This window comes from Salvelinus fontinalis, chromosome 39, assembly GCF_029448725.1.
Source record: "Salvelinus fontinalis isolate EN_2023a chromosome 39, ASM2944872v1, whole genome shotgun sequence".
Lineage (NCBI taxonomy): Eukaryota > Metazoa > Chordata > Actinopteri > Salmoniformes > Salmonidae > Salvelinus > Salvelinus fontinalis.
The window spans coordinates 18,562,962-18,578,554 of NC_074703.1; the positions used below are offsets into that span (position 1 = coordinate 18,562,962).

The following is a 15,593-nucleotide window of genomic DNA, read 5'->3' on the forward strand; positions in this document are numbered from 1 at the left end:
TCCGGTAGACCTTCAGATGAGACTTTTGAGGCCTGTAGGCGTCCTAGAGCAAAACAACCTGCATGTATACTACCGTTCAAAAGTCTGGGGTCACTTAGAAATGTCCTTGTTTTTGAAAGAAAAGCTCATTTTTTGTCCATTAAAATAACATAAAATCGACCAGAAATACAGTATAGACATTGTTAATGTTGTAAATGACTATTGTAGCTGGAAACGGCTGATATTTTATGGAATATCTACATAGGCATTTGAAGGCCCATTATCAGCAACCATCACTCCGGTGTTCCAAAAGTACGTTGTGTTAGCTAATCCAAGTTTAGCATTTTAAAAGGCTAATTGATCATTAGAAAACCCTTTTGCAATTATGTTAGCACAGCTGAAAACTGTTGTCCTGATTAAAGAAGCAATAAAACTGGCCTTCTTTAGACTAGTTGAGTATTTGGAACATCAGCATTTGTGGGTTCGATTACAGGCTCAAAATGGCCAAAAACAAAGACTTTTCTTCTGAAACTCGTCAGTCTATTCTTGTTTTGAGAAATTATGGCTATTCCATGCGAAAAATTACCAAGAAACTGAAGATCTCGTACAACGCCGTGTACCACTCCCTTCACAGAACAGCGCAAACTGGCTCTAACCAGAAAGTACATTAGAGTGTCTAGTGTGAGAAACAGACGCCTCACAAGTCCTCAACTGGCAGCTTTATTAAGTAGTTACCGCAAAACACCAGTCTCCACGTCAACAGTGAAGAGGCAACGCCGGGATGCAGGCCAGTTTTCAGCTGTGTTGACATAATTGCAAAAGGGTTTTCTAATGATCAATTAGCCTTTTAAAATGATAAACTTGGATTAGCTAACACAACGTGCCATTGGAACACAGGAGTGATGGTTGCTGATAACGGGCCTCTGTACGCCCATGTAGATATTCCATTAAATTAAAACAAATCTGCCGTTTCCAGCAACAAAAGTCATTTACAACATTAACAATGTCTACACTCTATTTCTGATCAATTGTATGTTATTTTAATGGACAAAGAATGTGCTTTTCTTTCAAAAACAAGGACATTTCTAAGTGACCCCAAACTTTTGAACAGTAGTGTACATGTTCGTGAGAGTCCCACCTTTCCACCTTTTTCATATTAGTGTGTAGCCCAAACTGTTTGGAAGCTACAGATAGAAGGCAGATGGTCTGTACTGACTTCAGACAAGTGCCAAGACGCTTGTGGGGGTCTTAGAGCAAAATAACAATAGTTTTATAGTCCAAACCGTTCGGTTACAGACGATTTTATGGAGAAAAAAACTATTTTCGGGATGCCTAATGGTCTGACAAACACTGCTCTAGCGCTGTCAAATTTTACCACAGATGCGCAAGTGCGACATCGGCGGATGCGGTGGATTTAGACGCAACAAAACAGATATCGCTTAAACTTCATGGGGATGTTTTATTATGCTAATTCGATTTCCACGGAGGCGCGGACATCAACTCCAGGGGTTTAAATAGACCGCCAATGCAATGCATGATTGTTACTTGCATCTAATTGGTGCCATCTCAGCTGTTCCCTTTCTGAACTGGTTTCACTTTATTAGTATGACTAATGCTGCATACAAGATTAGACTTTAGCTATTTTCTGGCAAATTCCATGTGCTGTCCAAGTGGACAGAGGGTATGTGAAACACTGCTTGAGCACAGTGCATTTCATCCGAATTCAAATAGGTTGTTTTTACTTGCTGTGATATCAAGTAATACTTGCGATATAGCCTAGGCTTGTGTAATATACTGATATAGTGGTCACTTTCATGGGAGAGAAACATACCAGTCTGTGTGCAGATCGTCGATGACCAGTAGAATCTTGGGCTTCCGTATGACAGGTTTGGCGGGTGCTGCTGCGGCAGCTTCTGCCACCGCCGCTGAAGCCTTGGCTGCTGCTGCGGCGTTCTGTGCCAACTGGGCGGTCTTCACCACGCTGGAGAAGGAGCTGAGGAAACCCCCGGGGGCCGGGGCCGAGCCTGAAGCCGGGGCCTGTGGTGGCAGGCTGGGGGGCGTTCGCCTCTCCGTGGCTGGGGAGGCGGGATTGGAGGTGGAGGAGGGCGGGGTGGGGCGAGGCCCACTCTGCAGGTCCATCATGTAGCCGTTGGGGAGGTTGGCCACAAAGCTGCTGTCGGACAGACGCCTGCGTAGGTAGTTCATGGTGACTGGTGGGTCGGTCGGTCAGGCCAGCTGGACTAGGGGTAGACAGTGAGATCCGAGAGAGAGACAAAGGAAGGGAGAGATAATAATAATAATAATAATGATACATTTGTAACAATAATAATAATAATAACAATAATTTGTTATATACTCAATTGTTATATGCTACTGTAAATAAATGTCTCATATAAAAATGCATTTGGAACAGAAGGAGTATGGAGCAGTAGGCAGCATCATTGACGCAGCATTGATGTCAGCTTAGCTCTCATAGGAACACACTGGGCTATAAACCGCAGCCAGCCAGCCACCAATCATTCATGAAGAAGGAAAGTAGGATTGCGCAACCCTGTTGGAGCCACAGTGGCAGCCTCAGAAGCATACATATAGATGAGCAATTGCCTTAGGCACAGGAGGCGGCAGGCTGGGGGAGGCAGGGGGGATTCACATTCGCAAACCTAGTCAAACACACCTAATGCATTTTGAATCTGAATCTAAACAATGGCTTTGCATTTTGAACAGAGGTACTACTAATAGGCTCATGTTAAGGGGGTATTCTAGGTGGGATGGACTTGAGGGCATTTATACAAGCCTACTAGGAGTCACTCAATCACCTTATGGTTTTTAAATCTAACCATCGACTCTATCTGCATGTTAAACAGTTGGTACAGTACTAGTATGTGGAGCAGCCTCGTGTCAGGAAGCATGTAGGGAGAGGGGATTCACAATTCAAACCTGGTTAAGGAGACTGTAGCTGCCTTAATGCATTTTGAGTCTAACCATCACAGTGCTAACAATCTGCTTTGCATACAGAGCAGAGGTAGTGTGATACTGGGCTTGATCCAGAAGAACGTCACTCAGATCAGCTGCACTGACTAAGAGGACAATGTAGAGGCGTGCTGATTGGAGTGAAAGCTCGAGTTATGACACTGAATAAGCCCCCACTATTCATCTATAGTGAAAGAAGGAGGCTGGGTGGGAGAGATATGGCATTTTATGGGATGGGTTTGCTGACTATCAGACGCTGATTGATACAGAATGGGATTGTGTGGGTAAATAAGAAGAGCGAGGATTGCGGGAAAAGGATATGACAAGGCACTGTAGGAAATCAAAACATCCATTTTATAAAAAGGCACCAGCTCACACCACAGACAGCCTACCAGACTGCATGGCACTCTCAGGGGCATAAAATACATTAAACAATAACATATGAAATGTTCAACGGCAAATTGCCTGCACACAACATGCAGAATATGTTGCTATAGCTGCAGTAGCAGAATACTATAGAGAATATGGCCCTCAAAGGACATATGTTTGTTCATTTGTCAAACTGTGTCAAAGAACATGTTTAGCTCGGCATTAATGCCATTGACTTTGCAGGGACTTAAAGGAAAATACTGAATACAATTAATACTGAGGCAAATATGGGCATTGAAAGTTAATTAGGCAACTGCTTGTAAAGTGTTAACAACACAGAGATTACTCAGGGAGCTGTCCATTCTTTCTGGTGCTGAAACAGTTAGAGCCCATCCATAGAGATCCATCAATCGCCACTAAAGGCAGGGGAAAATCCCTATCTTTACGCCACTACTGGTGCATTCCCCCACTATCTCACCATCCTTAAACCAGCCTTAAAGCAGCTTTCCTCTCATCCCTCTGCACATACAGTATTGGATGCTATTAAAGCCTAACGGGCAAACCCTTTCTCTCTTTTAAAGACAACAGAGACAGTTTCAACAAGCCCCTGCAGGAAGTGAGGCTTATAAAATCTGCCCCCCGTCACTCCCAACCTGATGAGTCGACATTAGCAATAAGGGGTTATCAGTAAGAGTGGAGAGGGGAAAGGAGAGGGGGCACACATTTAGAGGTCCCGAGTCTTGCCCTGCCAAAAATCTAATAATCAACCCCCCAGGGCCCCAACTGATCCCCTCTCTCTTAGCCTCTTAGCTGTCTCTGTAAATGACAAATAGAGCCTTGACTGCACCAAGGCAGGCAGCAATGGCTTGCATTGCGCTAGGGAAGGCAGTAACGGTAGTCTCTCCTCTGTAATTAATGGATACAGCAGGATAATGCTAGACTAAGGCGATGTTAAAGACCGTGGTGGGACTGTGTTGATGCATGGTGACGATAATAGGGTCGCTGGCACCAGGGCCAGGCGAAGGGCAGACCAAGAGGACCTCGGGCCATGGGTAAAGGAGGTGCCAGGGGTGGATTAGAAACTCTGTGACCTTTTGAGAGAGTATCATAGAAGAATGATGTGTTGCACTCATAGAGTGAATGATGTGTAGCACTGCTGAAGTGGAATGGTGCCCTCATACCCTCAGCACAATATATAGGTGATTGTCATGGTGACTCACAGAAATAACCCCGAGGTGTTCTGGCAGAGTTTGCATGTGAAGGGATGTGGATATGTAACTGCTAACTGAACCTAGAAAAGTCCTTCGTCTTGCTTTCAAGTGTGTGGTAGGGAATATTTTCCATATTAAAGTACATGCCGTGAGCAGAGGGAGCTTTAGTGTCTCCCTTCCGCCGTGCATTTAGGAGGTTAGCAGCATTACAGAGTATGTATTATTCATGGCGGTCGATGTGTCTGAGGTCAGGGATTTTTTTTTTTTTATGTATTTTGTATTTCTTTTGAACCTTTATTTAACTAGGCAAGTCAGTGAAGAACAAATTCTTATTTACAAATGGCGGCCTACCTCGGGCCAAACCCGGACGACGCTGGGCCAATTGTACGCCGCCCTATGGGACTCCCAATCACGTCCGGATGTGATACAGCCTGGATATGGAGCGTTACATAGGGTCATTACTTAAATGTAGGGAAATCACGATGGTAAGTAGGAATACAGCTGACTGGGACTTGAAAGAGCCTAAGCACTGAGGATAACAGTTGTATGGGAATTGCATTGCCTCTAACAACATATGTGGGAAAATACCATTAATAACTAATTAACAGTAGCACATCTAAAAGCAATCAAAAAAGCAAGAACATAACGACACAATGGGGTTTGGGCCTCCCTCTACAATTCAGCTTTATATTAATAGCTCATCCTACTTTTTAAAAATGTTAAATACACGTGCGCATCTCATACCCGACCCACACGTAGCACACGATTCTGGTCCCCTAGTACTTAGTGATATAACTGACACGGCAGTCGCTTAGCAACCAGTTCCTTTTTTACTACTAGTCTAAAAGAAACTTGGCACAGTATCAGATGAGTGTGATGACATACAGTGTGTGTGAGTCATCGCGATACATCAACCACATGGCATGCTACACGGTTACCAACGAAGAGTCGGCTCTGTTTTATTCTCCCTAGTGCCACAAATGTTAGAATCAAATCTCTATATCTACACAGACTGCTGTCACATACCACATGAACATCTTCTCAACTAATAATCTTACCTCCTCATCATTAGTAACCATGAAAATGAGGAAACAGAGGAGGAGACAGTGCATTCGGGAAAGTATTCAGACCCTTTGACTTTTTCCGCCTTTTGTTACGTTACAGCCTTATTCTAATTATTATTCTATGTATTAAATAAAACATTTCCTCATAAATCTACACACAATACCCCATAATGACAAAGCGAGAAAATAATTAATTAATTCTTGCAAATGTATTTTATTTTATTTTAAATACCTTATTTACATAAGTATTCAGACCCTTTGCTATGAGACTCAAAATTGAGCTCAGGTGCATCCTGTTACCATTGATCATCCTTGAGATGCTTCTGCAACTTGATTGGAGTCCACCTGTGGTACATTCAAATGATTGGACATGATCTGGAAAGGCACACGTGTGTTTATATAAGGTCCCACAGTTTACAGTGCATGTCAGAGCAAAAACCAAACCATGACATCGAAGGAATTTTCCATAGATCTCCGAGACAGGATTGTGTCGAAGCACAGATAAGGGGATGGGTAACAAAACATTTCTGCAGCATTGAAGGTCCCCAAGAACACAGTGGCCTCCATAATTCTTAAATGGAAGAAGTTTGGAACCACCAAGACTCTTCCTAAAGCTGCCCGCCCGGCCAAACTGAGCAATTGGGGGAGAAGGGCCTTGGTCAGGGAGGGGACCAAGAACCCGATGGTCACACTGACAGCTCTAGAGTTCCTCTATGGAGATGGGAGAACCTTCCAGAAGGACAACCATCTCTGCAGCACTCCACCAATCAGGCCTTTATGGTAGAGTGGCCAGAAGGAAGCCAAGCCCGCTTGGAGTTTGCCAAAAGGCACCTAAAGGACTCTGGTTATGGGGTACCCTCCCGAATGCACTGTACCTTTGTTTGAATGAACAATTACAGTATCTTCACTAGCGGAATCAAATCTTGACACTCATAAATGGGAGGCAACATGCAAGAACTCGAGGAATCTGTTATTTTGAAGTCCACTCCACCACTACGTCATCGTTGTTAAACTGTTGGGAAAATGGCAAAGGCAAGCGACAGCAGCTAAGTCCTGTATGGCAAAAATGTGAGAAGTGAAATGAGAAGATAGTGAAATGCAAACTTTGAGGTGGAATTGAGGTACAGTAACGGAAGTACATGTTCAATGCTTAACCATCTGAAAGGGAACCAAACCGTTGCTGCAATGCAGCTACATTGTGAATTCAAGTTGAATTTTATGCATTTTTCTTATGGTTTAAAACGCATTTTAAACGTTAAGAAATGTTTAGATTCGTCACATCCCTAGTCCACAGATGCTGAGACGCGATAGTCCAGCGTCCCATTTTGACATAGCTACGCGCCTTGGAGACCACCGTGTCCAAAACTCCTAACCAATGCGGCGCCGTGTACGCGTCCTCTATTCGTTTGAATGTGTTGACAGTTGGAGAAATTGACTGAGCAGTGCTGAGATTTCGAAAAGTATGAAAGCCAAATGGTCCAATATTCTAGAACCCTGCTGTGCGCACAAGTTTTGACTATGATAGATGCTTTAGGCGTTGATGGTAATGGAATAAAATCATTAACAGCGCAATATTCCCTGCTCGATTTCTGAAGGTCTTTTCACAACAGCATGTTTGGGCCGGGCTGGGCCTTTCTCTGCATGCAGCCTTGGCTTGGCAGCAATGAGGCACTAGCTCTACAAGACACGAGGGTCACTGCAACTGAGAAGCATTGAGGGAGTTTGATTTAGTGCACCGGGCTATGGCCCATGAGGTAAACTGGCAAAAACAGTGAGGGAGGAGTGCCCTTCTCAAATTGAGCACTAATCCGCTCGGTCATGTTGTCAACAGCTCAGCATGATGCATTGTTCAGAAACATACAACTTCTCACTGGGAAGGCTGATAAAGCCTTTTTATCAAAAGCAATCACTTGTGCACGTGAAAACACAGAAGAGTCGTTCCATTTCATTTCAGCAAGCCATGACACCCATCATCTCAGATTGTTCTGAAATGGTTTCTGTAGCTAGAAACAGATAAGATAAGCATTCCTGCAAGATTATTTTGTTGAAACTCAATTTGAACAAAAATTGGCGGCTTGGAGTATTATTTATTCATACTATGTGATGTATTCTCAGTGAATTTGGTGATGTTTTTTTCCCCTGCTCAGAGAAATTATCCATGGAAGTCGCTTGCACCCCCATACATTTTGTTGGTGTCTTGTGTTTATTAAATTTACTCTTTGCAACTTTGGGTAGAAAACCAATAGTTTTAGCTCATGATGAAAATCAATGGTGTGGTCATCCTTACAATTCAAGCCAGTCCTCCATGAAAGCAATTCAAACACACACAAACTGTTTTTTTACCCAAAGTTGCATAACAAAAGTGTGATCCATTTAATAAACTCAAGAGAACCAGCTAAATTTTATAGGGCCCTATGTATAGTGTTAGGGGTATTGGGTTGAGTTTAATAATGAATGTCACTAATCAAACAGAATTTTTTTCTAACAATTTAATTGAAAAAACATGCGACTGCTATGTAATAGTTTATGCAATGGTATTCATTTATTAGGATTGTCAAAACATTTGAGTCACAAGCCCATTTTTTCCATCAGATTGTAGGAAAAGTGAGAATTGCACCATAGTCATCATGAGCAAAAGCTATTGGTTTAGTACCCAAAGTTGCATAACAAAAGTGTGATCCATTTAATAAACTCAAGAGAACCAGCTAAATTGATAAAAGGGTGTGGCAGTAACAGCAGGAATAGCAGCATCTAGTCGGCAAAACCTAGTACCTTCACACTCATTTATGGGGGAAAATGTAAGCGATTTCAATAGCTAATTTCTCTGAAAAGGGGAAAACCCCCATCACCAAATTCACTGAGAATAGTAGTGTGAATAAACAATACTCCAAGCCACACCGTCATACTACTTGTTAAACACAGAGAACTGGCCTTTGGGGTGGGCTTGGTGTGGGATTTGAGAGGTCTGTGGGTGGCTTTTAACCATTTATTTGTATTTCGCAAAGAAATCATTACTAAAAAGAGGTTTGGTCCAAATCGGATGTTGGGTACAACATTTAATGAATATTACATGAAACTTTTAAATGTAAACAGCCCATTTTGGTACTATCAATTAGCTTAATTCGTCAGAGTTCAAATAATCTTTCAACAATATACTGTTACAGGAATGCTTATCTAATCGGTTTCAGGTAGCCTAGTGGTTAGAGTGTTGGACCAGTAACCGAAAGGTTAGTGGATCGAATCCCAGAGCTGACAAGGTAAAAATCTGTCATTCTGTCCCTGAACAAGGCAGTTAGCCCACTGTTCCTAGGCCATCATTGTCAATAAGAATTTGTTCTTAAATAGCCTAGTTAAATAACTACAGAAACTATTTCAAAACCATCTGAGATGGTGGGTGTTGAAATTATCTTGTTTGAGGTTGGTACGACATTACTCCAAGTGCTTAACCTACAAAATGGGCCCCTGGCTCACGCCCGGGAGGCAGCCTGCTTCCAAACCAAATGCAATCAATGCTAACCTGATTCACCCAGGGCAGGCCCGGGGCATTATTCGAATCACCTCCCAGCCACAGAGGGTGGCGACCTTAGATGGCCTATCAGCATGCCACTACAGTGCCAGGGCTACACAACCAAGGCCACAAACCGCTTAGCCAATCCCTCCCTCATCATAAGCAACCAGTCCTGCAGAGTTAGGAGGCAGAAGAGGATACTTAAATATACCTAAATGCACATCAACAGTTCTCTCCTTGACTAAAAGGCTTTTCCATTGGTTTTTCATGGACTGGGATTTCTGTGTGTGTATAAAATACAGCTGAGGCATAGAAATGGATGACGTCATTAACAGCTTAATATTCCTTGCTCTGTGTCTTCTGTCTTATCCATGACGTGTTTGCACAGCTTGTTTTGGAATGGGCTGGATTGGGCCTTTCCGTGCATGCAGCCTTGGCCCGGCAGCAGTGGCTCAGCAGGACAAGAGGGTCAATCAGAGGCATGTCATTTTCATCACCTCTCAGCCACAAAGACATGACAGGTGTGAAACTCAGATTGCCTCTCACTGCAGATGGCCCATCAGTCTGCCACTATGGTGCCAGGGGCGAGTACCCAGCAGGTTTGGCTTATTGTATTATCATTTGCATCAGGACTCTGCATCAGAATTTCTATGTTTACTGCAAAAACTGCTAAATTGAGCAAATATCCAGATCAGCTAATGAAACATTAACAGCTTTTCATTAGACTGAACAAACAGAACACTCCCAGCTATCTCAAGGCCAGATCATGTCTTCCGGTTGAGATCATCAAGAATCCCAGATCATCAGAGCCTAAAGCAAGATTCAGTAGTACTGTATATGTGTTACATAGTCAATTATTTCCATTGAACATTTTGGATTCTTAGACTGACTAAAGAATCAAGGGTGAACACTGGCAGAGAGGACACCGGACACAGATCACTAGCTATCTACTCAGTCACAGACCGACAGCACTTGTACAACGTTGAGCTAAACCAGCAATGACAGCATCGCTAGACATCTATAAAATGAGCATGGATAGGATTCCGTCGATAAATATGTGCATGGTCATACAGCCTTCAGTAGCCTAATAGACATACTGCATGATGGCATGATGATAAACAAACTCGTTTCCTATCAACTTGAACGGGGGGGGGGGGGGGGGGGGGGGCAGGAACAGTGGCATTTTCAACAAGTGCGTTCATTCGCTCTGCATAAAACAGCATCATTTTGGTATACATAACTGTTGTACAAAAAGACAAATTCCAAGTATGTTGATGCTGAGGGTTGGGATTCCCTAAATTCAAATAAAACTGACTAAGCCTAATTAGGAACGCAGGCGCGTGTGGCAATGGATTCCTAGCTGCATGCGGGAATTCCCTTTTCACCCCAAACCAATCAATAAATCAGAAGATATTCATGAACAGATCATTGCCGCACATCGTCACCGACCACCCCATGTAGCAAGCAAACAGCCCTGACAGCAACGCGCTAATTAGCCTGCGCAAATGAATATAATCAGCGGCTGTAATACGCGAATGTGCTCGAAATATCCGTTTCGTTTGTATGTTGAATAATCAACTGAGAGCGGTGGACCGAGAATGACTTGGCAATAACAAAAATAAATAATACATGCACACAGACAACACATTGAATTGCGGGCGGCGTCAATATGTCTGTCAACATTTTCATTCATTTTTTTTGTCATGTTTTACCTGGGTATCTGGTATCACAAAGTGTTTGGATGATGCTCCCCTTGCGCTCGTGTCACAATCCTCAGCAGCTCGCGCTTCAGCTTCAGCATCCACCAGTCTCCTCCGTATCCCACAATGCTGCATGCTGGGAGCTGCAAAATGCATCCATTCCTGAGATCCCCTTCTTACCTCATTGGTCGATTCGTTTGTGGTATTTAATAGCATCCCTCATATTTTGTTTGAGTTGGGGAATATAAATATTTCAAGGATGTGGCAGCATTGAATTTTCAGTTCAGACAAATGCAAGGCTGAGACAGGAGAGACTCCAGACAGGTGTTTTATGGCTACTGATTTCCAGGGAAGCCCTCTTTCCTTGAAAACACACACACACACACACACACACACACACACACACACACACACACACACACACACACACACACACACACACACACACACACACACCATAGAACATATTTCTATTCATTTGGAATCATATATCTTGTGTAGACTTAATCATTATTTGGATTCTTGGGACACCAATGTGTTTTGGCCTATCCAGAGTCAGACCACATTCTCTTTATGGCAATTATTCATTCAATTACCTTTGCAAAATGATACCCTCCACAATTCTAAGAATCTTGTTTACTGTCTCAATGCTCCCTATCCCACACACTCTTAGAACAAAAAGTTCCAAAAGGGATCTGTAGCTGTTCCTGTAGGATAACCTTTTTTTGTTCCAGGTAGAACTCTCTGTGGAAAGGGTTGTAGATGGAACGCAAAAGGGTTCTACCTGGAACCAAAAGAGGTTCTACAAAAGGATTATCCTATGGGGACAGCCGAAGAACCCTTTTTGGTTCTAGATAGCACTTTTTTTCTAAGCGTGTAGGGACAGAAAAACTGTCACATAAGAGTACAATTCACCACTAGTCCCATAATGGGAACTTTGAATGACCATTCCAGGATTGAATGAGTCAAAGCTCTAACTCTCAAACTTAATACCCCTTGCTCAGTGCTGTGTAACAAATAATATAGGATGCGACATTTACATGTTTAATGTGTATTGGGAAACACCTCTTCTGGTAGGCTATATGAAACGAGGTTGCCTCATATTGGAACATTTCCAGGGTGACTGGATTGGAAACTTGTAATTAATTCAAACAAAGCTGACTGAATGAATTAAAGCCTAAATCTTTCATTGTTTATAGGCTAATTAGAATTTAGTGAGAAGTTCCGGTCTCGCTCATCCTTCCAGGGAAAAACACAGTACATTCACAGATGCTGACTCCCATTGATTCCCTTAGTAAAGATATCATTGTCACTATAAGCAGACTAATTTACCTCAGGCTTAATACACATATCAATTGCTTGTTGGGTTGATAAAAGAGGGATTAGAATGTAACTAGTAAACATTCAGAGATTCAATGTCAATTGTGTTTGAAATTCATAGCAAGTCAGTGGTTTGGAGTGTTTCAAGATCACAGTATTAGTATGCATGCAAGACGCAGTGTGACTTACTCCCTTTATCAAAGTCATGCAGTATTCATTTTTTTAACGGCTTGAGCCTGGGGGTGTCATTTCATTGTGCGTGAGCTTTCCGAAGTTCAATGACAATAAAACACTCAAATGATTCTGAATATTTAAAATGCAACAACTATTTGATTTCATACCCAGCCTGCAACGCTGGAACATCTGCCAAAATCGGCTTTTGATTTTCAAAGAGCTTTTGATACCCAGCCAACTGAAATTTAACACATCAATCAATAGTAGACCTCTGGCAGGGGAGACTCTTGAATGAGCATATTAGTTTAAATGATTCACTGCAGAGGGAAACCACAGACATTACTTACTATATGCTTTTTGCTCTTCTATTTGGACATCATATTTAGGAGTCTCTCTAGCATATATTCAATAGTTGCTAGTTGAATGTTTAAGCACCTTGTACATTCCAGTATCGAGTCAAATTGCGTATGACGGCTAGCCCTGACGCAGAAAATAATGTGTGTTGCAGTGTCCAATGATTATAATCAACAATGCCATTCCACGTTTAATTCAGCAGACACCTACCAATATCATGAGAAATTACAGCGGATCCTCATAGGAAAGAGTCATCCATGCCATAGACCTTAATCCTAAAGACACCTGGCAGACTTCCAAGCCCTCTCCAACTTTCCTCTGCACCATCCTGCCTTGTCTTGGTGCAGACTGGGTTACTGTGAAGCACTTTGTGACAACGATTTTTTTCAAAAGTGCTAATTAAATCAACATTTTATTTGATTGAAGGATTCTCTCTCCCTCCCTCTCGCTGTCCTCTCGCCTATGGTCTGGCGGCTGCTCTAAAATGGTCCCTCACCAACTTCCCGCTGTAAGTGTGTCAGAGAGATCAGAGCAGCACCTAGGGCCAAGGAGAGAGAGGAAGGAGGAGTCCTATTTCATGAATATCTCATATCCACTCAGGAAAACCACGCTCTACCACACTTGCAGACACATGCTGATATTGAGAAGTGCCCCGTGGCCAGCTCCATGTGAACCACAGCGTTCTCCTATCCACCCGGCAGCTGTGGCCGTCTCAGGGCCCAGTTGCTGCCAATTTAAATGGTCCAGACAGGAAGAGGATGTTAGGGCTGGTTAAGGTTAAAGACTGTTTACTGTCGTATGCTGGATGGGCTGATTTTAGCCTGCAGGGCACAGCTGTGTTTTTCTACAGGACAGATCTACTTAGCTGTTCTGCAAATGGATGATGAGGTTGGGCATGGTATAAGGTTTGCCGAGTGTCATCCATGCAAGCGGATGAAATTTGTTTTGTCTACAACGAGGCATTGCACTGCAGAATGACTTTTGTGATGTATTAAATTATATAATTGTACAGGGTCTGCTGGAGACCTCAGGTGGCTGGGTTAGATAAACATAAAACTGGTTTGTCACTGAGGACCTACACAGAATTTAATGATGTCACGGATGACCTCACAGCACAAGCATTCACATCACACAGTCCACTGTACCATACATACTGTACACAGGGGAAGGGACCGTCTGGACCCCTTTCTAAAGCAATTTATCTCACAGATATGCTTGGGTGGGGTCAATGTATGGGGAAGAACAGTGACGCCTGACTGATTTGCAGCACTAAATGGAAAGCGCTCATTTCGGAGGGAGGCGGAAACGGAGGAAACCCTCCGGAGAGGAAGGAGGGATTCATGGGAGGATGAGAGAGATGCTCATTGTGTTCAACCGGATCAGCCTGAGGAAAGAGCTGTTCATAATCACTGATCTCCAAATCACCTTGCATCAATATGGAGAGAGCGAGAGAGGTGTAAGAGAAGGCAGTAGAAAGAAAAGCAGAACACTAACTACAAACTGATTAGAAAACACGCTGTTTTAGAATATATTTAAAAATGTAGGAAAATGATAGTCTAGCTAAGCCTACAATGACAGTGAAGGAGTAAGGTTGTTTCAGTTGGCAGAGTGAACAGCATTTTGTTACAGTTAAAAGTGATAGAAGTACATTTCCCTGTAACTGAATTGGATTCTATGAGGCAAAACTAAGCTGAAAATGTGCCTGTGCTGCTACTCTCTAGTGGTGATGATAATGCAGTAAAGAGGGTACAGTTTTCTCAAATTGCCACTAGGGGAAAGCAAACACCAAAATACTGTATATTTCAAAAGCATCTCATTTTAGGTAGAGATGAACTAGGCAATATTAACTAGGCATTTTTTGGGAAAATTGGAACAACCAAATAAATAGGGAGTGGAAACTATTTAAGATGCATTTGTTACTTTATATTAGAAGTTCAACTACAGCAGTAGGTTGATGGGTACAAATCGTATCATTTAATCGAATAGGCTCTCTTTTGCATTGGTCCAGACACATTTTAGTATCTTTACAGACAAGATTATACAAATATTTCCATAGAATCTGAAATCATGAAATCTATGTGCAGTCCTATGGTTAAAACATGTATTACTTGTGATAATAGCTTATATGGCTTAGAAACAATTTCATACAGAAACATATATATATATGTTTTAAATTAAATACTTGGTTCTTAGTGGTAAAATACTGCTTATGGTCTTTGGAGTCTCCTGAGTGGTGGTCATATCTCTTTGGCACTAAAGAAGACATCGTCATCATCTCTGGTATGACAGCAGGGTAGGCATTGCCAGGGATGCTGTTGGCATGGTTACCCTAAGAACAGGTGCTGTAGACCATGACTTTCTGGCTGATGTCATCGAGCAGCTGGCGTGCCGTTTTCTCCAGCCCGGCCAGCTGACCTGCCTTGGCCTCTAGAGTACGCTGGTTGGCTGCATATGACCTCTCCAACTCTGCAAACACACAGTGATGTCATTAGAGAGTTTGTGTGTGTGCACGCACGTGCCTGTGTGCGCGTGCATGTACATGCGTGTGTTAGCACATTGGTTTGTGTGTGTGTGTGTGTGTGTGTGTGTGTGTGTGTGTGTGTGTGTGTGTGTGTGTGTGTGTGTGTGTGTGTGTGTGTGTGTGCGTGCATGTGCGTTACCTCTGAGTCTCTGTAGTTTTCCGCTGGTCTGGGTGAGCAGCTCCTTGGCCTCCTGCTGGAGTAGCTCCGCCCTCTTCTTGGCGTCAGACACGCCCTCTGCCTTCGTCACCACCAAGCCCTCCACAACACTGTACTGACCCTTCACCTCCGAGTCAAACTCCTACACACAACAAAACACACACACCCACACAAAGCAGAACACACACACTGAGAATGGGTAACAATATAATTGGCAGGTAAAATGCTGGGCTGTGTGTGCGCCCGTGCGTGCGTCTATCTATGTG

At 43.0% G+C, this 15,593-nt stretch overlaps 2 protein-coding genes across 3 annotated transcripts in view; both read right to left on the reverse strand.

Moving 5' to 3' along the window:
• The window catches only part of LOC129838720 (synapsin-3-like), a 139,881-nt gene extending 128,792 nt beyond the window's left edge, over positions 1-11,089 (reverse strand). The window contains exons 1-2 of one of the 2 annotated variants that reach the window (XM_055905876.1): positions 10,814-11,089; positions 1,811-2,214 (exon numbers count right to left, since the gene is read on the reverse strand). In XM_055905876.1, coding sequence (XP_055761851.1) covers positions 1,811-2,184 — 374 coding nt within the window. In that variant the 5' untranslated portion in view covers positions 2,185-2,214; positions 10,814-11,089. Of the gene's footprint in view, positions 1-1,810; positions 2,220-10,813 lie in introns of both variants that reach the window. The other variant, XM_055905875.1, reaches the window with a different exon arrangement.
• A 3,461-nt stretch (positions 11,090-14,550) lies between these two features.
• The window catches only part of LOC129838324 (laminin subunit beta-1-like), a 34,255-nt gene continuing 33,212 nt past the window's right edge, over positions 14,551-15,593 (reverse strand). The window contains exons 32-33 of the mRNA XM_055905241.1: positions 15,310-15,469; positions 14,551-15,115 (exon numbers count right to left, since the gene is read on the reverse strand). Of these exons, the coding sequence (XP_055761216.1) occupies positions 14,979-15,115; positions 15,310-15,469 (297 nt within the window). The 3' untranslated portion in view covers positions 14,551-14,978. The remainder of the gene's footprint in view (positions 15,116-15,309; positions 15,470-15,593) is intronic.